The following is a 26187-nucleotide window of genomic DNA, read 5'->3' on the forward strand; positions in this document are numbered from 1 at the left end:
GAAATTTTTTAACCGAACATAAATTCAACTCAATAAGTTACATTATATCTAATGATCAGCAGGTGCCATATAAAGAAACCAGATTACTCTCACATCCAATTGTCAATGGAAAGGTTAAAAAAAATGTTCACCAGAGAAGCCATACTTGCCTAATAAGAAGATAATTTCCTCAGCTTTCTGAAACGGAGACTGTGCAGATAAGAAAGTTGTGGGCTACCTGAATCCATTAACGAAAGCAGAGACTTTCCAATATTTGTACCACAAAAGATAACTTTTATTAGGTGTTTTCCCCATGAATGATTCCAATCTTTGAGAAATTTCTTCCACAAATTAGCAGTATTTAATTAACGGTTAACTTATCTTCATATTGTTTTATTAATCACACATAGCATTTCTTGCCAATCAAAGTTTCTGATCAATAAAACAAAATCTCGGTCACCATACCAAATTGATATGATTTTGGCCAAAAGCAAAAGAGCTTGAAATTTTATTTTTTAGTCTCTAGGGATTTTTCTCAGCTTAATGTAACGATTTCTGCTAGTTTTTTTGAAATACTGAAAATAGCTCGAGATGTCCATTTCAATCTTCAAGGACCTGCGGGACATAGAAACCTTTGACAGGGATCTTTCCCATCAGTGAACAGACTTTCACAGGGTGATTAAGAGTAAGCAAACCTTGTATGCATTAAACTCCCCTAACTCTTCTCCATTCATTCCTACATTCCATTTGACAAGAATTTATGGAGCACAATTGGTCACATATTAGGTTCTGAAGTAGACACTGAGGATACAAAGACAAAATTCCTTGCCCACAAAAAGCTCACAGTCTAGTCAGAGAGATAGAGATGTACAAACCCAATACAACTTAACAAGAGCTGGGCTGCACACACTAATTCAGCACTATTGCTGCAAAGGCATTGATTCTTTATTTTTTTTTTTAAATTTTTTAATGTATTTATTTCTAGGAGAGAGAGAGAGAGAGACAGCGTGAGCAGGGGAGAGTCAGAGAGAGAGGGAGTCACAGACTCTGAAACAGGCTCCAGGCTCTGAGCTGGCTGTCAGCACAGAGCCCAACGCGGGGCTCGAACCCACGAACCGCGAGATCATGACCTAAGAGAAAGTCGGACGCTTAACCGACTAAGCCACCCAGGTGCCCCACAAGGCATTGATTCTTAACACTGCCTTGGGGAGTCTTGGAAGTTTTCCAGAGAAGTTAACAACTGAGCAGAGACTTTACAGTAGAGAAGCCAGCTAGGCGAACAAATGGGATAGGACTTTCCAGCAAGTGGGAACAGAACATAGGAAGGCATAAACCATGAAAAAGAATGAATGGGACGTACAGAAACAACTAGCAACTCAGCTGGAGAGGCAGTGTGGTGTCGTGGTTAAACCCAGAGACGGAAACATCAGACCACCTAGGGAGGGATCTGGGCTCCACCACTTAGAAGCTGATGACTTCACACAAGTGACTTAACCCCTCTAAGCCTCTGTTTTCCCATCTGTGAAACAGGGACACCTACTTCTTGGAATCATTAAGGAGATCAAAGTGCACTATAAAACATCTAACTCTACACTTGGTCCCTGGTAAAGTGTGCTTACGTGTACAATGCTGCACATTAGTGCTTATGCAGTTGCTATTGATAAGTGTACTGACAGCAAGAGAAGGAAGATGGATGGCAAGATGGCAGGAGCCGGTGCCTGATTTCTCTGCCATACTAAAAGGGTAGTATTACCTTCTGTGGGTCCTTGAAGAATTTTAAGTGCAAAGCAAGAAGTGACATGATATGGCTTAAAAAGTTCACTTGAGGGGCACCTGGGTGACTCAGTCAGTTACGTATCCAACTTCGGCTCAGGTCATGATCTCACAGTTTGTGAGTTCGAGCCCCACATTGGGCTCTGTGCTGACAACTCAGAGCCTGGAGCCTTTTTCAGACTTGGTGTGTCCTCTCTCTTCCTCTCTAGAGCTTACTCTGTCTCTCTCTCTCTCAAAAATAAATAATCATTAAAATAAAAGAAAAAAAGGAAAAAAAGATCACTTTAGCTATAGTGTGTGGGATGGATTTAAGAAATGGGAGACTGGGGGTGCCTGGGTGACTCAATCAGTTAAGCATCTGACTTTGGCGCAGGTCATGATGTCACTGCTTATGAGTTCAAGCCCCGTGTCAGGCTCCATGCTGACAGCTCAGAACGTAGAACGTAGAGCCTGCTTTGGATTCAGCGTCTCCCTCTCTCTCTCTCTGCCCCTCCCCCACTTGCACTCTGTCTCCCTCTCTCTCTCAAAAATAAAAAATAAAACATTAAATTTTTTTAAGAAAAAGAAGAAAGAANATAGAACGCAGAGCCTGCTTTGGATTCAGCGTCTCCCTCTTTCTCTCTCTGCCCCTCCCCCACTTGCACTCTGTCTCCCTCTCTCTCTCAAAAATAAAAAATAAAACATTAAATTTTTTTAAGAAAAAGAAGAAAGAAATGGGAAACTGAAGATATACGGCCAACCAGATTTTTGCAATGACACCAGTGGCACTTGGTATTACTACGTGATAATGGTTATAACTGTGATTGCCAAGTTGAATCAGCCAAGGAAAGAAAAATATTGGTTTCATTCATTCACACTAGGTCTACAATATTCTGTGAGAACTTTTCTTCCTGAAGTGTTTGTTTTCCTCCTTAGAGCAACAAAGCATCTTTTGAATTAGCATAGCAACCAATGTGAGAACTTTGCTGGCAACTCAACACTGGGGAATGTATAGTAAGTCCTTTCTAAAGAGTTCCACACCTGTAAAAAGCTTCTTTGCCTTAAATGTGATGACTTAACTAATGGGATAAATAAACCCTCTTTGAAATGCAGAAGAAGCTTAGAAGGGGCCTCTAGGAAGTCGTATTTGATATGCACAAGCATCTTGAAAACTCGTTTCCCTCTCCCAGTCCCCACTTGGGGATCCGTGGAAGACAATTCTTCAAGCCAGGCAAGAACACCAGCAGAGCAGGGTCTTCACAGCTTGGTCTCCACCCCCCAGCAGCTGGGCTTTAAGAAGAGTACATATTGTAAACTGCCTTGTGCCAGAAATCTCCGACTTCGAGCTAACGCAAAGCCGACAGGGGAGATGGGGAGCTGAAGAAGTGTAAGCCAGGAAAAGGAGACCACCAAAGCTAGGGAATCTTGAGGAAATGGTGCCGAAGGGATACAGTCCACCAGAAATATAACTCTACCACCAGCTTTCCCATTCCTCTAAAAAGGTGTACCATAAAAATAATTTACTGAATAGATACTTAGAAAGGGAAAGCCACACAGCTTTGTTTTTTTAAGTTAACTTGTATTGAATTAACATAAAGTGCATTCAGCATATATTCCAAATACAGTAGAATTCGGTGATTAATCACTTACATATAACACCCAGTGCTCATCACAAGTGCCTTCCTCAATGCCCATCACCCATCTAGCCCATCTCTCACCCACCTCATTTTGTCAACCCTTAATTTGTTCTCTATCGTTAAGAGTCTCTTGAGGAGACAGAAAAACATACTACAAACAGCTTTAAATAAAAGTTCTCAGGCAAGGGGGTGGAGAAATGAGAGACTATTCGAGAGAAGGAAGGGTCCCCAAGAGCTGAAAGCAAAGTGCCGTATTTGAAGTTAGTATGTTTTACCCAAATGGTTTCGTCACAGCCTGTTAACAAACAGCTTTTTCCCCGTACTGAAGACCACCCAGACGTGATTATTTAGTGTTGGACCCAACTTACTGGCATTTATAAAGGCAGCTGCCTGCATCTCAGGGAGTTAGAAGCAGCCCACAGGACAATTCCAATCAAATGCAAGTTCAAGGTACATGGTGCTGCAAGCACGCTGCTGGAGACAGTCGTGTAATTTTCACTCCAGTCTCCTCTAGAGTCTTTGGAAGCTCCTGAAAAGTAGTGAAAGAAAAAACCCCGGCAGTATCAACTTTAGGAAAATGGCAATTTTTGTTTCTCTTTTAAATTTACTTATTTTGAGGGGTGCCTACGTGGCTCAGTCGCTTAAGCACCCGACTTCAGCTCGGGTCATGATCTCACGGTTCGTGGGTTCGAGCCCCGCGTCAGGCTCTGTGCTGACAGCCAGCTCAGAGCCTGGAGACTGTCTTCAGGTTCTGTGTCTCCCTCTGTCTCTGACCCTCCCCTGCCCACGCTGTCTCTCTTTCTCTTAAAAGTAAATAAAACGTTAAAAAAAATTTAAATTTACTTATTTTGAGAGGGAAAGAGAACAGGGGAGAGGCAGAGAGAGAGAGAGAGGGAGAGAGAGAATCCCAAGCAGGCTCCACACTGTTAGGGCAGAACCCGATGTGGGATTTGAACCATTATATCATAACTTGAGCTGAATCCAAGAGAAACTCTTACCTGACGGAGCCACCCAGGCATCCCTCTTTTATTTTAACGTCTTTTTGTATTTTCCATAAAACTTTTTTTTTTACAATAGAAAGTTAATTTTNCGATGTGGGACTTGAACCATTATATCATAACTTGAGCTGAATCCAAGAGTCAAACTCTTACCTGACGGAGCCACCCAGGCATCCCTCTTTTATTTTAACGTCTTTTTGTATTTTCCATAAAACTTTTTTTTTTACAATAGAAAGTTAATTTTCCTATAAGTTTACTCTTCACTAATGTGTTTACATCAGTTGCCTTCATCACAATCGTACAAAATTGATTAGAAATCAACTGTAAATGGGGGCGCCCGNAATCTCTCCCTTGGCCTTCCAGCAAACTTCAGTAAAAATTACTCTAATGCAAAAGGAAAAAAAGAAGTTATACCCCTGCATAGTTGTCGGGGGTAGGCAAGATCCATGGATGCAGGAGCTGTCCTCAAAGAAAGTATGTGAAGAAATACAACTGAGGAGCTGCCCCTAAAAGGAAAAATAGTCATGATGATTCAAATAAATGTGAAAAATAAGAAACAGATTATTCAAGTCCAAAAGCAAGCACTCTGTAGAAAGTTTCGATGTTTGACATGTGAAACGAGAAACAAGATAGAGAGAGAAATATTGATGAATGGCTCAATCTGAAAGTATAAACAGGAATTTTATTAAGGACAGAAATAAACATCAGTGGGTCATAGATCAGATAAAAAGAGATATGGTTTAAGGAGTAAAATTCAGATGTCTTGCATGATTGCCGTTTCCAGTGTAAATATTGATAGTGGATTCTTTAAAGTATAAACCATTATGAAAATGTAGTTCCCATGGAAAAATCCTTTATGTGTTATACATATAGATATGTGTGTGTGATATATATGTTTGTGTGATATATATGTTTATATATACATATAGTGTGTGTGTGTGTGTGTGTGTTTTATGCAAGGTAGAAGGAGCCAACATGGTCTTTCTGCAGGGGAATTTTCAATCTAAGATGTGCCAGGACAAGAGTAAAGAAGCCCTTACTACAAAAATAGGAGAGAAATATTCTGAATAATATCATGGAAGAAAGTTATTAAAGGATTTCTTTGATCAATATATCAGAAGTTATTGTGCCATGTTGAATAGCAACTAAAACATATTCTCTAGTATTTTCTCACTGTGTCATTTGATATTTCTTTTAGGATAACTTACAGGGTAAGTTCCTTTCAGAGATAAGAGTAACAACAAAACAAAAGTATATCTTTCCTAATGAACTGGTAGTCCTTTCCATATTTGACATGAAACTCATGTAACACAACATATTTCTCCCTCGCCTTGGCTACCAGGAAGCCCTGAGAAAATTTGCTTCCCCCAGGGTTTACTGATATCATTATCCATTGTTCTTCCTCCTTTGATGTTTATCTTTCACTGTTTTATTCTTGCTCTGTCTTACTGTATCTTTTGAAAGCTGTTCTTTCATTCAAAGCTGGAAAGTGGAAAGTAAAAAGTAGAAGAAGAATGAGTATTTCCCTTCCTTTCCATTCAGGATAATGCTGATTATTATCCTCTCCTCAACTCTGAGAAAAAAGTGATGAAAGGCCAAAGAATCTTGGAACAGTCTTTCCGGATTTGGAGAAACAATAAAACGCAACCCTTGGTTTGCAAAACTTAACTTTGGTCTAGAGTCATATTCCATCCCACTGTCCGCTGTTTATCTTTTTAACGTTATTAACTCATTTGTCATTCAGAAGCTTAAAGTTTAACATAATCAAAGTTATTGATTCTTTCCTGTATAATTTATGTTTTCTGTATGTTGCTCAAGTTTTCCCCTACCCTACAATCTTAACAACATCCTTTATATTTTCTTCTAGTTATTAAAAGTTGAAATATGTATCAGAAATTTCATTGGTAGACATAGAATCCGCACGGGGAGAAGAGTGCTCGCTTCAGCAGCACATATACTAAAATTGGAACGATACAGAGAAGATTAGCATGGCCCCTGCGCAAGGATGACACGCACAGGGAGAAGAATGATCATGGGAAAGAGTTGACAGATACTGTGGCAGAGCCACTGAGAAAACCTTCCCACACAGTAGAGGACCCTTCTCAAGGTACCAAGATTTGGGCTTTTTTGTTCCAGGGCGCATAGGCACAGCTAAATTCTTACTCTTTGGATTCCGTTTCATCTAGATGTCATGCCGACCTTGAGTGAACACCTCTTTCTTCAGACAGCTCATTAGACTTCAGGTTGCATAGTTGATTCTAATCACTTCTGTTACTCTTTGGTTTTTCCAAAGTGGTTTCATTGTCCTAAGAGTGCCTCCCTGAGACCCAGAACCTGGTCAGCATTGACCAGATATGGGTGATTCCTGTTCTCCGCAGCCAAATGTGAAGAGACAATCGCTTGAGTTATTTCTCTAGATAACTAATCTCACACATTATGTGTAGTCCTTCCTAGTTTCACTCGCTTTCATTGTCTACTTACACTTCAAAATTCCAGTCTACAGCCATACCACCCTGAACACACCCGATCTCGTCTGATCTTGGAAAATTCCAGTGGTGCCTTACCCACTGTATATTCTGAAAATTAAAAGAACTTTGTAATAAACAGGGGAGTTTGGAAAGAACAGTGACCAAGTGGTCTCTCCAGCACTGATGAAGGGACACAATTGAGTTAAAACAAATGCTTGGTTAACTTGTCAATGTGATCCATGCTAGGCACACTTTTCTTTTTCAGATTCTGTTGGCCTACTGAGCAGTCTTCACCTGACTTAGAACTATAACCTTACTGCCAGGTGCTCCAGTCATTAGACTTCATGTTGTCTAACTTCTTCAGGTCTGTAACTTAGGTCAGCCCTAGTTACAGACCTTGATTTCCACCATGAGCAACATGTTTGACACTCCCCGTCCCCCCTCCCCCGACTCTCCAAACCAGTGTTTCTGTCTATTGTAAATAGTTCTCATCAAATAACCTGAAAGCAGAATATCAAGATGTTATCAGTGAACTGATTTTACACCTTTGTATAATCAGAGGTCCCTGACCTTTCATCTGCCTCTGAGGACACTCTTGGCCACCAGCATGATTTACACGTATGACCTGGCCAAGTTCTGATAGCGATTGGGCTTGCCTGAGATTCCAGAGAGCTGAGAATACTGGCAGTCTCGGGATGGCAATCCATATGGGAGGGAAGTGTGCAGCCACATGTAGTTTTTTCTGGTACCAGTTGTTCCCTTGCGGTTTGTCAGTGAGGCATATGCAACAGGGCATGAATTTCACAAGATAGTTCATACAATCTTGTGCACCTCCTTCTGGCTCTTGAGCCCCTCTGTCTTTGTGGGCAAGTCATTTCACCTCCTTTAGTCTGAATTTTTATAATCTCTAAACGAAACGGATTGGACTAGATGGTCTTTATGGGTCCTTTCATCTGTAACTTCCTATGATTCCATGATCCTTATGAGTTTACTTCAAAAGCTTCATTATCAGGGCGCCTGGGTGGCTCAGTTGGTTAAGCATCCAGCTCTTGATTTAGGATCAGGTCATGATCTCACAATTTGTGAGTTTGAACTTCGCACTAGGCTCTCTGTGGTCAGCACAGAACCCACTTGAGATCCTCTGTTCCCCACTATCTGCCCTACTCCGCTCATCCTCTCTCTCTCAAAAACAAACTTTAAAAAAAAAAAACCCTCCATTATCAGCATTCAAAGTGCAGCAAGAATCAAGCACATTTCTGCATGTGGCTTGTGAAATCTTTCCCATGATTTTATAGTCACACTTTGTGCCCAAACTAGATAAACTAGTCAAAAGGGTTATTTTTTTAATTGAGATATAATTGACATATAACGTGACATTAGTTTCAGGTGTGCACCGTAATGATCTGATATATGTATACATTGCCAAATGGCCACCATAGCAAGTCTGGTTAACATCCATAACCACACACAATTTTCTTCTTGTGATGAGAATTTTTAAGATTTATTTGTTTAGCAACTTTTAAGTATACTATATAGTATCATTAACCACAGTCACCATGCTGTACATAACCCCAGGACATATTTATTTTGTTACTAGAAGTTTGTACCTTTCGACCACCTTCACCTATTTCACCCACCCTCCACCCCCCATACCTTGCTCCTGGCAACCACCGATCTGTTCTCTCTATCTACCAAGTTTGGAGTCTTTGCTTTGAGTTTTGTTTTGTTCAGATTCCACATATAAGTGCGATCAAACAGTATTTTCCTTTCTCATTCTGTCATTTTTCACTTAGCATAATGCCCTCAAGGTCCATCCATGTTGTCACAAATGGCAAGATCTCCTTCTTTTTTATGGTCCAACACCCTTCCAATGTGTGTGTATATATATATATATCATATCTTCTTTACCCATTCATCCACCGATGGACCTTGGGTAAATATTTTTGATACTGTTGGCAACTTGACACATTTAAAGAAAACTGAAAACTTTCTGGCTCTAGCTGCCTAGGCTCTTTCAGTTTTAGAAGCATAGCTACATGGGGCACCTGGGTGGCTCAGTCAGTTGAGCATCTGACTTCAGCTCAGGTCACAATCTCACAGTCTGTGGGTTTGAGCCCGGCGTCGGGCTCTGTGCTGACAGCTCAGAGCCTGGAGCCTGCATCACTTTCTGTGTCTTCCTCTCTCTCTGCCCCTCCCCCACTCGCTCTCTGTCTGTCTCTCAAAATAAAATAAAAGACAAAAAACAAAGCACAGCTACATCAAGTCGAGTCACTACCATTATGATTCAGTTGTATGCTCTTAGTGGAAAAGAAGGCAGCCAACAGAGAACCAGCCTGACTATCAGAGAACAGATCAGAGCACAGATCCCAACCTTAGTGAACCTCCATAGCATCAAAGCATAATTAGTAACTGCAAAGGACCCCTCCTTACGAGTTTTATTAAGCCAAACAGTTAGCTGTTTACCAAAGTAATATATATCCAAACATATATATGAATTTTAGATCTATATTTGAACAAATAAGACAATTTCTGACCTGTTAGTGAAACCATTTTTACTTCCTGAAAATAGTCTTACTCATCAAAATCTCTCCTCACCTGAACTAAAGTACCTCTATCAGCCAAGTAGAGTGAGAAGGGACTAGGTTTGGGTGTCACAAAAAGCTTGTTCTGAATTCCCACTGTGCCAGAGATTAGGACACAAAGAAAAATCAGTCATGGCTCCCAGGCTGGTGGAAATTGTGGTGGTGGAAGTGTGAGGAAGGGGGTGGCATATAGGAAAGCTGTTCTCTCTGTGAGAGCTGGCTGGCTGAGCTCACTTTGTGGGTTCCAGTTTTGCAGCTTTTATCTAATTGCCTCAGATCTCAAATAGCAGAGCTCATCCAGCCTCATGAACTCTGGACTTCTTTCCTGATGTCTGCATTGGTTTCTTCTACAACCTTTTCTAGGAGGCTTCTTGTTAAACAAAAAAGACCATGGAAAGCGCTACTTGTTGGTGTTATGATGCTCTGGGACTTATATCTAAATTAATATTTCATAGAAGGCATCATGTGCAACCTCTACTGCACCAGACAATATGGGAATACGAGCACATGCTGCACATAGGTTCATCTTCTGCGGGAGCTGCTTTTGTAAAATCCTCTGAAGTGTAGAAAGAAACAGGATGAGAATCCCGTATTTCCAAGCAGAGAACAGATTCTTGCTCAGAATTCTCTTCCCGCTGATGATATCTTATGAAAGTTCTGCAAGGCCAATAAAAATTACAAGAAAGGTGGCCTACAGAGGAGCTTAAATTCGGAGGAAGATTTGGAATCTTGAGTAGGTGGTAAAAAAAAATTTGAAATGCAAATAATAATTTTATAAAGAACCTTCTAAATTATTTAGCATAGATGGCAATTATGGAGGAAACTTTTAGAGGGTCCACAGAGTAGCCAACTAGGCAACTGAAAAACAATTTCAATTTTTTTTAAAAAGGAGGTTTTAAATTAAACTTCAATTGCTTAATGGGGTGCTTGGGTGGCTCAGTCGGTTGAGTGTCTGACTTCGGCTCAGGTCATGATCTCACAATTCGTGGGTTCGAGCCCTGCGTCGGGCTCTGTGCTGACAGCTAGCTCAGAGCCTGGAGCCTGCTTCAGATTCTGTGTCTCCCTCTCTCTCTGTCCCTCCCCTGCTCATAATCTGTTTCTCTCTGGCTCTCCAAAATAAATAAATGTAAAAGCAAAAAAAAAAAACTTAAAAAAATTAATTAATTTCAAGTGCTTAAGTGTAAGGGGGAAAAGAATTAGAATTTTTAGCTTCAGGATCACCCCCCTCTGCATCAGATACTGCTTTTGCACTGGGACTACAATGTTGTAACACTGAGATAAGATAGTAGTATGGTCCATGCCTTCATGGGGACAGTAGTGAAAGAGGCACAAAACAAATGTGTAACTCCACATTGTGAAAATCACAAGGCATTATACACAATAGGGGCAAAAGTGGAGGGCCTAAACTGTCTAGAGCAAAATCAGAGTAAGGCCTCATAAAATGGTAAAGCATTACAAGAGATCAGTAAGGAGGATTCTGATGATTCAGAATTTCCATTTCAACAGACCCATTATATAGTTGTAGCTCAGAGATACCAGGGGCAAGGCCTAAGGATCGGTCACGGCATCTATGTCTTTCCTTTGTTGATGACACCAGAGATCAAGACCTAGTCTTTGGTTTGGCTGGTCCATCCATCCAGACCTGTACTGGCTCCCAAACTCATCTGACCATTAGAGATTATGAAGGGCAGTGTATTAATTTACAACAGGAGTATGCCCTTCTAGTGCCTGGAACTCTTATGGCTATGAACTCTCAGGGAACCCAGCAGGTCTAAGAAGCTGGGCCTTTCCTGCTCAAGATGTTGATTTTCTCTCATACATGTTTGTGCTCCTCTATTTCACTTCCAGAAGATAATCTTCTCCAAGTTCTGAGGGTGTTCCTCTGGTGACCCTACACACTGATTCCAGAACCTACGCTGCACATCAGATTAGCTTGGAATCCCTTGCTCACTACAAACAAATGGTGTAAACAAGATTATTTAAAATATTTAAAGAACTGAACTGAAGTACCTGTAAGCACTCTGAACATACCGTTTAAAGTAGAAATAACTGACACCATAATAAAAATCATTCTTATTTAGTTATTACACATGCATTTAAATGAATGGAAGAAGGAACTAATGAATCAACAAATAAAGGAAGATTGAACTCAGAGACAACTTTGGGATCATGTATTTATTCGATATAAGAAAGAAATCTGTATTTTTTTTAAATTCCAGTGTAGTTAATGTATAGTATTATATTAGCTTTGGGTGTATAGTACAGTAATTCAATAATTCCATACACTATTTAGTGTTCATTGCGATAAGCATACTCTTTTTTTTTTTAATTTTTTAATGTTTTATTTATTTCTAGGAGAGAGAGAGAGAGAGAGACAGCGTGAGCAGGGGAGGGTCAGAGAGAGAGGGAGTCACAGACTGAAACAGGCTCCAGGCTCTGAGCTGGCAGTCAGCACAGAGCCCGACGCGGGGCTCGAACCCACGAACCGCGAGATCATGACCTAAGCGAAAGTCGGACGCTTAACCGACTAAGCCACCCAGGCGCCCGGCGATATGCATACTCTTAATCCCTTTCACCTATTTCATCTATCCCCCCACCCACCTCCTGTAACCATAAATTTGTTTTCTACAGTTTAGAGTCTGTGTTTTGGATTGTCTCTCTCTCTTTTCTTTCCCCTTTTGTTCATTTGCTTTGTTTTTTAAATTCCACATATGAATGAAATGGTACAGTATTTGTCTTTCTCTCACTGGCTTATTTTGCTCAACATTATACTCTCTAGGTCCATCCTCACTAGTGTTATTACAGAATCATATGGTAATTCTATTTTTAATTATTTTGAGAAACCTCCATGTTGTCTTCCACGGCGAATGCCCCAATTTACATTCCCACCAACAGTGCACAGGGTTCCTTTTTCTCCACATCCTCACCAACACTTGTTGTTTCTCAAAGAAATCTGTAGTTTTAAAAGAAAATGGCTAACATTCAGACTGCTCAGTAGTTTAAACTCTCCATTCCCTCCCCTGCCTCAACCACTGATCCAAATTATTATAATCAATCATCATATGACCCAAAGTATTTTTGATATTAAAGCTGGATCCCCCAAGGCAGTGTTTTTTTCAATGTTTATTTATTTTTGAGAGACAGAGTGTGAGCAGAGGAGGGGCAGAGAGAGAAGGTGACACAGAATCTGAAACAGGCTTCAGGCCCTGAGCTGTCAATACAGAGCCGGACTCAGGACTCAAACTCACAAACTGCAAGATCATGACCTGAACCGAAGCCAGTTGCTTAACCAACCGAGCCACCCAGGCACCCTACCACCACCAAACCAGTTTTTATTCATCTAGAGTTCATGAATCCTTCATACTACTTAAAGCATTTGGGGGGATCCTCTTTTTCTCCTCAAGAACTCTTTAATTTATGTTTTCATTTTATCAGTAATTTTTAAAAAATTATTACATTCTTATTGTGCATCATCAAAATGACCATCTTTCAAATTTGGATTTAGGAATACAACTGTGGTGGTGTCAGGCCATATTCCTTAAAACCCTAGAAAGAAAAGAGTTGAAGTGATTTCATTTTTTTAATTCCATAAGTGACATGTTCATACAATGTGAAAACTAAGTGAAGTCATGATGTGCTCTATACAAGTTTTTGCCATGATTCAAATAGAGAATTTCCCCATTGCACGGCATGTTTGGGCATCAGTGGTCAAACTTTGTAGAAAAAAAATATGCTATAATTCTTGTTGCTGGATTTGTACTGCAAGGGATGACTTAATTTTGACAAAATCTTCCACTAAATGCTGTTGATTTTAATTTTTATTGACTCTTTAGTTTTATTTTTTGGTTAGCATATATATGCCTTCCAGTATTACGATTGTATAGAAGCTACAAACACAAGTATGTACCATAGTGTTTTCTAGTTTCACATACTTAAGAAGTATAATGAAAATAATATAAGTAGCATTTAAGGCTTTAGCAATGCTTTTCTCTTGAAAAAGGTCCGTATATTATTTTTGAGAAAATACCGTTTTAAACTAGTATTTTTTCAATATTTCTGTCCTGTGAGGTCCCTTTTCTTATTATTTCATGAGGCACCTAGGCATTTTTTAAAAGCTTTATTTATTTACTTTGAGAAAGAGAGAGCGAGAAGGGGGGGAGGGGCAGAGAGAGAGAGGGAGAGAGAATCCCAAGCAAGGATTCCATGCGGGGCCGGAACTCATGAACCGAACCCTAGGATCATGATCTGAGCTGAAACTAAGAGTTGGACGCTTAACTACTGAGCCATCCAGGTGCCCCATGAGTCTTTTAAGCATTTTTTAGTTATTTAAAAATGTTTTGTATGGTGCATAAAAAGAAGACAGTTCACAGGAAATATTATGACTTAAATAAATATATTATTGAAGTACATTTTGTGGAATTTATTTTAAGCCTGTCTTTAACAATATTTATTACACAGAAATATAAAAAGCAAAATCTTTCTTTCTTACATCGTGGACTTCAATTCATAAGTTCTTTAGAATCAATTATTAAAGAAAAGCATCACTTGTTGACAAACTGAAAATCAATGATATCTTCTCTTCGGATTTGGTACTAAATGGATATTTAAATATAAATTGAAATACAGCTACAGTGACATCAGAAATTAACACAACATACTTTCATTTCTGGATGCTTGTAGTTCTTATATTTTGTGCTTAAAAACCAACTGGAGTTTTTAAAAAGAATTTGTGTGTTTTCTTTGTAATTAATGATTAAGTTGAAGAGAAGTTTAAGCGCTTATTTGCAAACACACCTCCGCTACTGTTATATGTGGCAGTTGAAACTTTGTTTCTAATAAATAGAAGGCCAATTGTTTCTTCTTTCTGGCTCTGACTTCTGAGTTCTAGAACACATTGGCGCCACATCAGAATTTTCATTATATGAAGGTAACCTCTGCATGGCGTGAACACAATCATAAGTCATTGGCAGAATAATGATCACAACTACATTTCTCACTGATTTATTTTATTCAGGGCCATTTCTCTTCTATCTTAAAAAAGAATCCCTACGTGAATGAGAATTAAAGCAACTCAAAGTGGCACAACAGTAAAAGTCACCCTTCTGCCAGGGGAATTTGGTGAGAGGGTAACCGAGTTAAGTACCTGCATGTCAGATGTGGATGTCTGTGCCCAGATCAGTAGGTTCGTTCAGCACACACAGAAACTTTCAAACTTCCATTTTGAACTACAAAACTACTTTAAATGATTTTATTTCCCATGTTTTAAAAACTAGAAATTGATACAGATACCGTGCCTTTTACAACACACCCGCCTATCATACAGGGGGCCAGTTGGGAAATGCTGATCTAAGCCATTCAACACATCTCTTATCCTATTTCACTGAAGTCTTCATAAAGACTTAGTTTCCTCTGATAATCTGCTCTTGTGTTTTAAAATCCTGATGTTTCAGGAAGTCCTTTACGGGCAAGTCACTTAACCTTTCAGGACCTCAGATTTCTCATTTAGAAAATGGGGGGGTGGGGGTGACTAAGATTTTTTTTTAAGTCCTACCTAGAATTAAAATGCTCTGGTTTTTGTGTTAGCCAAAACTTTCATTTTCATAACTGTTTAATATCAGAACAGTGTTTTCAAACAAATTCAAACAAGAAATCCTTAATACATAAAGCACGTAAAAGTGAAGCTGAGAACACTTGAGGTCTGCAGAACACAATTTGAAAACCACAGATCTAAAGCTCTCTTTTAAAAATGCTTTCCTTTTTTCTTTGTCTCAGTGGAAAAGGAAAACATCTGGAAAGGATCCTCCATATTAGTTTCCCTGTGTGTACATGAGAACATGTGTATTAAGTCACCTGTCAGCTTTTCTTCTCCAGATTAAATAGCTATTATAAGTCCCATTTCCCATCCCTTTAAAATATATTTCCCCTCTTTTTTTAATGAACCTTCTTTAGTTTCTGTAATTCTTTATTAAAATGTAAAGTTACAAACCAAGCACAATCTCTGAGAAGAGCCAAGTATAGCAAAAGGATTACTTCCAGTTCTATCAGGAGATATTCTCACTCCTAACACACTCCAAGTTGTTTCCTTTTTAATAATGACGTTCTGCTGCTGCCTCCCATTCAACTAATAGCTCAATTTGACCCACGTTTTTTTCTTTCCTTCCTTGCTTTCTTCCCTTCTTTCTTTCTTTTTTCCTTTCCTTTTCTTTCCTTTCCTTTCGTTCTTTTGTGTTATATTTGATCAACTGATTGCCCATCTAATACCCATGTTATTGTCCTCATGAGTCCTTTGAAATGTTTCCTATTGAATATAATTCCATTTTTAATGGAGCATTTCTCTAATTAGTTATGGTCACTGAAGTTATCTTCTGCCTTCCAACATACTTCATCCAACTTCCTAACCAATGTGAATGTTGCCTAGTTTCTTTTTGAAGCTGTAGACTACTAAATGTCAACTACCTAAAAAGAATCTACACATGAGGTGTGTTCTGGGTGAACTGTGTCTCATAAAATTCATAGCTTGCAGCCTTATTTCCCAGGATCTCAGAATATAACTATATTTGGATATAAGGTCTTCAAAGAACCGACTGAATTAAAATGAGGCTATTTGGGTAGGTCCTAATCGAATCTGATGCAGAAACACAGCTGGAGCTTCGTCACAGAGACAAATAGGAGAAAGAATATGTGAAGACACAGCCAGAAAGTGACCACCTGCAAGCTAAAGAGAGAGGCCTCAGATGAAACCAAACCTGCTGACACCTTGATAGTGGACTTTCAGCCTCCAGAACTGTGAGAAAATAAATGTTTACCGTTGAAACCACGCAGTGGTTGTATTTGGTTACAGTATCCTGAGCAGACTCATACAAGCTACTCTATGCATCACATTGTGCAGCCCCTGGGGCTCACCGGGGAATGTCCGCCATCACAGAGAAGGCCACAAGAGAGCACAGATACCCAGAACTCAAGCCAGAATAAGTCATAAAGGAAGATCTGAGCAAAATGTCCTAGGAGCAGCAAGGGAGCCAGATTTCTTTCCATCTTGGGGATTGAGGCTTCAGACAGGAGATGTCACCTAAGCAGGGCCTTCAAAGAGGGGCAAGATTCCAATCAGGGGAGGCAAGGGGAAGGCATGCCAATCGAGGGGACAGGATTCTGTGAGTGTAAACTACACTCATGCTACACCTGACGACAAGGTCAGTGGTTTGCAAACCTGTCTAAACAGCAGAACTACCTGGAAGCTTTTTTAAAAACACACAGATCATCGGGCCCCACTCCTAATCCACTGAATCACGAGTTCCAGAGATAATGTCCTGGAATCTTTATTTTAACCAACTTCTCAGGTGAGTTGTATCAGTTTCATCAAGTTTAAAGATCCCTTTTTAATAAAACATCTCACTGCCTGCTCCCTCTCCCCCTGGGAATCACTATATCTTTATCGAATGAGAAAATACATGAAGACACAAAAAACGATTATGAGTTTAGTGATGATTTCAAGTGAATTTGTATTTTATTACACAGAACCAAATCCACAAGGTTAAAACGAATATGAATGTGTCATTTTTACATAAGCAAATACATAGAAGAGATTTTTTTAACATTTATTTATTTTTGAGAGAGAGAGAGGAAAAAGAGAGAGAGAGAGCAAGCACGAGCAGGGAAGGGGGCAGAGAGAGTGGGAGGCACAGAATCCGAAGAAGATTTCAGGCTCTGAACTGTCAGCACAGAGCCCAATGCGGGGCTCGAACCCACGAGCTCTGAGATCATGACCTGAGCTGAAGTCGTACATCTAACCACCTGAGCCCCCCAGGCCCCCCAGAAGACATTATTTATTCAACTTGCCGAAATGCACAGACAGATTCCACCTCTTTATTCACCACGAGTCCTTACCCTGACACTAACGTCCGCCCACAGTTTCTGTACGAGGAACAATGGGTGCAGTGACAGCTCCTACCCCAAATCATGCTACACACCAGTAAAATATCGGAATTCTCCATCACAGTCCTCACAAATGAGGGAGAATAGGAGAGGAAGAGGAGAAGGGCAGATAGGGACTGTCGTCACACCTCATGTTCAGACAGATGCTCCTGCCTGATTATGGTGACCACATGGATGGTGGAATATGAGCTCTTTTCTCATCAGCCAAGACCTAGAGTCAAAGTCTTAGGTGGTGGGGGAGGGGAGAAAAGGCCCAACCAGTGTCTGTCTGTTTCTTTCTCTTCCCTTCCCCCTAATCCCTCTGAGAAGGAGGTCATTTTTTGTTTGTTTGTTTGTTTCATTTTGTTTTTTGTTTTTTTACTCTCTGAGATGCAAAATCCTCCTTTCTGAAATGACGAAAGTAATCCTTTCTTGTCAGGGTAAAGATTAGGCGAAATCACGTATACAAAGGACAAAACCTAGTATTAGACCCCACCCTAGCCCCTAGCCCCTAGCCTCAAGCCCACCCTACCTCCACAGCTACAAACTCTTCCATACATTTTTTGAAGGTGGGTTCTTCAGTGGGACTTCCCTCAACAGTTTCCTGAAGCTCAAAGCTTACCTCAGAAAAGCTCACACTGATAGGGACCTACCTCCATAACTCAACAGTCAATGACCCCCAGATGAGCTATCTTCCCAAACAGATCACAGTCTTGTTCAAGTACATGATAGGCCACATGCAGACAGTGGTGCTCTGCTGTTCTTTCCACTAGATTCTTCTACCTCCAGCCTTGAAAGTAACCTTCTCCAGAAAATCTTCTCTGACCTCCTTCCTCATAAATCCTTCAAATAAAAATTTTTAATGTTTATTTATCTTTGAAGGAGAGAGAGACAGACAGAGCATGAGCGGGGGAGGAGCAGAGAGAGCGGTTGACACAGAACCTGAAGTGGGCTCCAGGCTCTGAGCTGTCAGCAGACACAGGGCTCAAACTCACAAACTGTGAGATCATGACCTGAGCCGAAGTCGGACACTCAACCATCCAGGCGCCCCTTTCATAAATCCTTCATTTAGTTTCCCTCTGTACCTCTGCTATATTTCATTCATTCATTCATTCATTCATTCATTCATTCATTCATCTGGTCAGGAAAAGACTAACCATGTCAGGACTGGTTTGAAGGAACAAACAGGCAAGGTCTTCACTCCTGGAGCTGCCAATCTCAGGAGGGGAAGACAGTAAAAATTCAATATGCAACGTATCAGGTGGAGAAAAATGCCAAGAGGCAAAATGAAAAAGGCAAACAAGGGTATTGCTGTTTGGGTGGGATAGTCAGGAAGACCTCACTGAGGTCGTGTCTGAGCAGAAACATGAAGAAATGAGTGTGCAGGCCAGCAGGATAACTGGGAAGATATCCAGGCAGTGTCTTTTTTTCCAGAAGGGCAGGGGTCTTGTGTTACTCAGTTTCTCCACCACTGGGATAGGTGGAATTACGTCACTCCAAAACAGATATGCTAGAATCCTAACCCTCAGTACTTCAAAACGTGACCTTATTTGGAGATGGGATCTTTATAGAGATAATCAAGTTAAAGTGAGATCATTAGGATAGGCTCGAAACCAATTTGACGGGTGTCCTCAAAAAAGGGGAAATTTTAGAATTGTGCACACAGGACAACACCAGCTGGAGATAGAGGCAGAGATGGGGTGATGCCCAGAGAAGCAAAGGAACACTGAAGATGGCCTACAAATGACCAAATCTAGGAGAGACACAGGGAATAGATTTCTCTGCCACAGCCCTCAGAACCAGCCCTGCCCACACCTTGATCTTGGACTTCGAGCCTCCAGAACCGTGACAACAAATTCCTGTTCTTTCAGCCTGAGTGGCATAAACAAAGTCTGTAGTACTTTCTTACGGCAGTGCTGGGAAGCCACGTCTCTCTGTGAAGGTCACACATAGACCATGTCCTTACCTGGGTTCAGAGGATAAACCCTTGGCTCCATGGGCTTGTGCATACCCCTGGATGACAGAGGACTGTAACTGCCCCTACATGGACTCCCTGCTTCCGGTCTTACTTTCGCAATCCATTCTCCACAGTACTGTCCTGATCTCTCTGAAATAAAAACGCCTCACCTCACTGATTCACAAGCCTTCACTTGCATCTCCTCGTCTTCAGCACGCAACCCAAATTTCTCAGCTTGGGAACCAAAGAGCACAGGATCAAGCCCCAGTTCACCCCTCCAACCTTGCCCTTCTCATCTCTGTCCCTTCCTGGGGTGGCCTAACCTCTACTCATCCTCGGGCCTCAATTTAGTCCCCACCTACACTGGGAAGCCTTCCCAAGCCCACGGCCCCTGAAACAAGGTTAGGCGTCCCTCCTGGGTGCCTCCAGAAGCCCTTGTGCTGTTGCTGCATTTACTACAGCGTGCCCCAAACCCGTTTGTCCGTCTCTTCCTTTTGAACACTAGTGCCCATTCGCGTCGTTTCTCTAGGCGCTAAGAAAGTGCCTGGTGCTTAGGGCACCCTCACTGGATGGATGAATAAATGAACAAAGCATGCCACGTTTTGACCGGCTGGTCCCAGAACTCAATTTTTTTCCCTTTAAGGGGTGGGGGTGGGAAGGTGACCTTTGAAGAGATTTCCCAACAGTATGTGGAACCACCAGAGCTGGATGGGGCTGCACCTTTTCTTAATGGCTGCAAGAGGAATTTAGATTAGGCATTCAAGAGCTGACCCTTGTGTCGCAAGACAGTGCAGCCTGAGGAAGGGAAGTAAACAATCTATCTGACCATTTTTGAGTCTGGGGTTGACCAGAATTTTGGAGCCTTTTTTTTTTTTCTTTTTTAATAGCGAGTGGCACTTTCAGGTTTCTTCCCAGCCTCTGATTCTGTACCCGCAAGACCATGACCTACAGGTAAAAGTGGTGGGTGGACAGGAGAAGAATTACTCCAACCAACAATGCAATGTGTTCTGTGCACAAGTCTCCAAGAAGTAAATCTTTTTGAGGTTTAAATATCATTGCACTCACAGTTACAAATGCTGAAGAGCCTGGAAAAGGACAGAGCAAAACACAGTAACAATGTTTAAATATGTATATATTTAAATATATATTAAATATAAATGTATATATCTAACTAGAGGAAGACAGAGGGATAATAGATTCCCATAATGAGGATTCGCTCGCAATCCTCAGGATTTTTGCAAATTCCTGAAAGGGGAGACGTATCAGAATTTCCAGTCCTCAAAAAATAGGGCCTAAAAAAGTCTTGTGTGCAAGGGAGAAAAGGAGGGGTGGAGGGCGGGGGACTAGCTCTTCGCAGCAGGAAGTCTTCAATGGCTATCGAGTTATGAAGAAACAACTCTGAACAGAAGTCCTTATTCGGAGCGCTAAACTCGCTTTTACCACATAAAGAGCAATATAAAAAGCTCGGAGCAGCCTCATCATGGTGTTGGGGAAACAACTCGGCTTCCCCAAGTGAGAAAGCAAGAGAGCTCCGAGTGGTAGCCCAGACCGGCGTTAGGGTTTTTATTTGCAAGTCAATGAGCCAAATGGACGACCAGGCTACTTGTGCCGCGTTCTGGGAAGCAAGGTTATTATTATCGCCTATTGCCCCACTGAACAATTTCACTGAAAAGGAAGAGTCCCAGCAGTGTGTGTGCGCACGGTGCCACACGGGACGTGCAGCTACGTGCCCACCTCCAGAACGACTTTATTTACAAAGCGATTACCATGTTATCTATTTGTTTTCCTTTTCCAGCAACAGCAGCTTGACTCAGCCCTCGAATTTCTTAATTACAAACCCGTTCGCTTCTGAATCAACCCCAAATCGTCAGGCAGAGCCCGGAGGGAGGCTGTGCAAGTTTGCACACACCCCCACCTCCCGGATCAAGGGCAACAGCAGAAGCAAGAAACTGTGTATGTGCAAAAAGGTGGATCTGGGGACGAGGATCGCTGAGTTTGTTTACAGAGCAGAGACGCCTCAGCTCGGATGCCAAAGCTACCAAGAGCTGCAAACGCAAACTTAGCAGAAGCACACGTACCCCGGGAGCGGCGAGTGGGCCCGAAAGCGCGGACCGNAAAAAAAATGCATCTACACTCAGAATAACTAGATCAGGTTTACCCAGTGTCCCTATCAAAACACAAAGGCACAGCCCGGGAAAGTGTGCTCGGGGAAGGGGCATTATTTGTCCGGGTATTTAAAACCCCACTCGGGGAAACACAGCCTTTCTTCGCAGCCCGGGGGAGAGGGGCGGAGAGTTTGCAAAGCCGGGGTGGCAGAAGGGCACTGTGCAGGAAGGGCACTATGCAGGGCACCCCCTTTGCCCGTAGAAGGCAGCCAGCCCAGCTCGCTAGGTGAGCCGACTGAGCGCTGCGGGAGGGGGGATCCGGCCCGAGGGGTGCATTCCGTTTTCCTCGCTCTTCTCGGGGCAGGCGCTACTTCGGGGCTAGAAGTGCAGGGGGCATTTTCTTCCCGCTCCGAGGGCGACCAGGCTGGCCGGGGGGCTGGTGGGCAGGGAGGAGACCAGAGTCCGGCGGCACTGAGGCGGCGCCTGGGCCCGCAGCCTCTGCGCACGTGCCTCTGGCCGCGGGGACGCGGCTCCGCTACCCGGTCCCGCGTGCCCGGGGCTCCGGTGTCCGCGTTTTGCCGCCGCCCCGCCCGGGAGGCTCTAGCTCCGCCCTTCCTGAATCCCTTAAATTAACTGTGGCCAAAGCCCTAAGAAACACAGCTCATTGTTGGCAGCTGCCGGGCGGTCTTACCGAGCTGTGAGGGCAGCGGAGGGGACATAAAAGGGAACGGCTCCGATTCTGCTCCGGCGGCTGCTGCAAGAGCTCTGCGCCGACGTCGCGACCGCGAGCGCCCTGCACCCCGGAAAGGCCCCCTCTATGTGCTGCTGAGCCGGTCCCGGACCCGACGATCCCGCCCTCGGTCTTCGGAGCAGAAATCGCAAAGACGGAAGGTAAGCGCGGCGGGCGAAGCTGGCTGGGGCGCCTGCCAGCCCAGTCCTCCGAGGGCTGGGTTTGCCCGGAGGAAGAGCGTGAGGCGGAGCTGGGGAATAACAACAGGATGTGCAACAACAGGATGAGGAGGGCTGATTTAATGCCTGAAGTTCGCGGCACGGCTACGGGGCACTTCCTTTATTAGGCGACTTCGGGGAGCAGAGGGGGGTGTGGGCACGGGTCCGCCCGCCCGATCGCAGGGGAGCGGGCTGTTTGTTCGGCGCCCAGCTCTGTTGCGGGTGGCAGGTCCGCCGCCGTGGCGAGCCCCGGGTGCACAGGCTGCTAGTAGGAGCCTGGGGTTAGTTAGTGGTTCGCAGCCGACGTGCGTCCGGGGAGCCTAGGGGACACAGGCAAGAAAAAGTGGGGTGCGCCTTGGTGGGCGGCACGTGTGGCGCGAGTCTTACCGTCTGCCCTTTTCACTTTCAGGACTGGAAATGGCAGACCATATGATGGCCATGAACCACGGGCGCTTCCCCGACGGCACCAACGGGCTGCACCACCACCCTGCCCATCGCATGGGCATGGGACAGTTCCCGAGCCCCCATCACCACCAGCAGCAGCAGCCCCAACACGCCTTCAACGCCCTCATGGGCGAGCACATACACTACGGCGCGGGCAACATGAATGCCACGAGCGGCATCAGGCATGCGATGGGGCCGGGGACTGTGAACGGAGGGCACCCCCCGAGCGCGCTGGCCCCCGCGGCCAGGTTCAACAACTCCCAGTTCATGGGCCCCCCGGTGGCCAGCCAGGGAGGCTCCCTGCCGGCCAGCATGCAGCTGCAGAAGCTCAACAACCAGTATTTCAACCATCATCCCTACCCCCACAACCACTACATGCCGGATTTGCACCCCGCTGCAGGCCACCAGATGAACGGGACAAACCAGCACTTCCGAGATTGCAACCCCAAGCACAGCGGCGGCAGCAGCACCCCCGGCGGCTCCGGCGGCAGCAGCACCCCTGGCGGCTCCGGCGGCACCTCGACACTGATTTCATCGACGAGGAAGTGCTTATGTCCTTAGTGATAGAAATGGGTTTGGACCGCATCAAGGAGCTGCCCGAACTCTGGCTGGGGCAAAACGAGTTTGATTTTATGACGGACTTCGTGTGCAAACAGCAGCCCAGCAGAGTAAGCTGTTGACTTGATCGAAACCCCGGCGAAAAGAAATCAAACCCCCAACTTCGGTGTGAATTAAAAAAAACAAAAACAAAAAAAAAGAAACAAAAAAAGAAACACAAAAAAAAACATTCCCTTAGACACAGTATCTCGCTTTTCAGATCTTGAAAGGTTTGAGAACTTGGAAACAAAGTAAACTATAAACTTGTACAAATTGGTTTAAAAATTGCTGCCACTTTTTTTTTTTCTGTTTTTGTTTCGTTTTGTAGCCTTGACATTCACCTCCCTTATGTAGTTGAAATATCTAGCTAACTTGGTCTTTTTTGTTGTTTGTTTTTACTCCTTATTTCCTCACTTTCTCCAGTGCTCAACTGTTAGATATTAATCTTGGCAAACTGCTTAATCTTGTGGATTTTGTAGATGGTTTCAAATGACTGAGTTGCATTCAGATTGACGAGTGAAAGGAAAAATTGCATTAGTTGGTTGCATGAACTTTGAAGGGCAGATATTACTGCACAAACTCTGCCATCTCGCTTCGTTTTTTTAACTATGCATTTGAGTACAGACTAATTTTTTAAATATGCTAAACTGGAAGATTAAACAGATGTGGGCCAAACCGTCTGGATCAGGAAAAGTCATACTGTTCACTTTCAAGTTGGCTGTCCCCTCCCCCATATGTACAGACAATAATAGGGTGTGGAATGTCGTCAGTGGCAAACATTTCACAGATTTTTATTTTGTTTCTGTCTTCAACATTTTTGACACTGTGCTAATAGTTCTATTCAGTACATGAAAAGATACTACTGTGTTGAAAGCTTTTTAGGAAATTTTGACAGTATTTTTGTACAAAACATTTTTTTGAGAAAATACTTGTTAATTTATTCTATTTTAATTTGCCAATGTCAATAAAAAGTTAAGAAATACTTGTTTTCTAGAAGTCATTTGGGGGGTGGCTGCTCCTTTTGGTGGCTTTTTCTCTCTTGAAGTTGAACACTTTATTGATGAGAGTAAGCATTCCAAAGGATAAATCACAGGACACTAAAAACAGGTCATGATGAGCTTAAGTGGAGAGCAGGATTTAACATAATTGGCATAATACTTCATTGTTATCATTGTAACATGCCTCTTGGTGTGGTTTAATCAGAAGCTGCAAAGTTGTCAAAGAGCATTTTTTTTCTTAATTGCCATCATATTCAAGTGTACTCCAGAGTTAGGGAGGTTTGTAACACTAAATATTAATAGAAATTTTTTTCATGGGGTGGGGGGGGCAACCAAGTGTTTCTAGTCATACCTGATTCAACTATGTAAATGTAGATCAGGATAATATACCGGGAGATTGGTGAGGGTGGCATTAAACATAAATCTACCTTTATCTCTAGTGACGAATTTTATTTCTCAGCAAAAGACCTAAGGAGAGGCACACATTTTCAAGCTTAATCTCTGAAATAGCTTCTGACTGGTTTATACTCCTAAGAGGAAGAGGGGGCAGAATTCCACCTTGAGGCTTTCTATTTTGTTCTATAATATTTAAAATTTACACAGGGAGGTTGATTCAAAGGTCAAATTACAGTCATCACAGGATCTTCCCTTTCAAGCATGCCCTGTTTTCCAGAATTCCGAGCCTTTTCTGTTACAGACAAGGGGTGCAAAGAACATAAGGATAGGATTGTTTAATTTTACCTAAAAGTGTTACCAGGAAGACATAATTACAGTTAAGTAGGTGTCAAGTTTTGCCTATAACCAAGCAAAAGAAAAGGTCATATTGTTAAAATCTCAAGTTATCCCAGTTTGAAGATGGAATTTTGTTTTCCCTCTCGTTTTCCTAGCTTATAAGAGCAATACACCTACCTTCAAGAAAAAATACAGTCTTTTATATTTGACCCACTGGAGAAGTAAAGAAATACAGGTTGAGGAAAATCTCACAAATAATAACTTTAAAAGAGCATTTCTTTTTGACTCTTAGATTCTAATCTTAAATCCCATATTTCATAACAAAAAAAGGAAACAGAAGTGTTAAATTACAGTGAGCCTGGCGTCAAGGCTCATTTCAGTATAATTCAGATCACCTACATTCTACAATTCTATTTCCAAGGCAAGCCATTAAAATTAAGATGCACACTCCACTGGGCTTTTTATACCTCTATAACTGACACTTATTAAAAATTATGCTCTAAATAAATAATTTCTCTGAAAATTGAAAATCATTCAAAACTCTTCACCCCGTTTTAAAAAACGAATCCAGATTCCCCACATTAATAGTTCAAGCTGAAGTTTTCTTCAGCTAAGATATGTCAATACTAAATCTGCAATCAGCAGTAAATCTTCCTGGCTAGGCATTTTCTCCGCAAGTTTTTCTTTTCCTTTTTTTTTTTTTTCCAGAGGCTCAAGCGAAAAAATATGTTTGCATACATATTAATACAGCCATTCCTGTTCTTTTTCACTTGCGCCAGGGGAAAAAAAAAAGGAAAGCTATTGGAGGCATTGTATTTTTTCTTCCCTTTTTTTTTTTTTTTTTTTTTTTAAAAAAAAAAAAAAAAAAAGAATGTTNTTTTGCATAAAGAAAGAAGCAAAAGAATTGTCTTGCCACCACCCTTCACCATTTATTCTGCCAGGAAATAAGCCACAACACCTGCTCTGTCACTAAATTCCTCCTGCGGCTCTAACACCACCGGAACACGTATGTGGAGATGCAGAGCTCAAGGAACTATTATTAGATCCTGAGCCCATCTCTGCCAGAACAGAGGACTCAA

General features: G+C 42.3%; 1 protein-coding gene and 1 pseudogene across 1 annotated transcript; both read left to right on the forward strand.

Moving 5' to 3' along the window:
• Positions 1-6299: 6299 nt before the first annotated feature.
• On the forward strand, positions 6300-6400 carry LOC144241610 (U6 spliceosomal RNA; annotated as a pseudogene).
• A 15692-nt stretch (positions 6401-22092) lies between these two features.
• CITED2 (Cbp/p300 interacting transactivator with Glu/Asp rich carboxy-terminal domain 2) lies at positions 22093-24360 on the forward strand. The gene is given in 3 exon segments (XM_077776073.1): positions 22093-22280; positions 22747-23295; positions 23298-24360. Coding segments are annotated over 2 exon segments (705 nt in total). The 5' UTR covers positions 22093-22280; positions 22747-22754; the 3' UTR covers positions 23462-24360.
• The last annotated feature ends 1827 nt before the right edge of the window (positions 24361-26187 follow it).

Source organism: Crocuta crocuta, unplaced genomic scaffold, assembly GCF_008692635.1.
Source record: "Crocuta crocuta isolate KB4526 unplaced genomic scaffold, BGI_CrCroc_1.0 scaffold25, whole genome shotgun sequence".
NCBI lineage: Eukaryota > Metazoa > Chordata > Mammalia > Carnivora > Hyaenidae > Crocuta > Crocuta crocuta.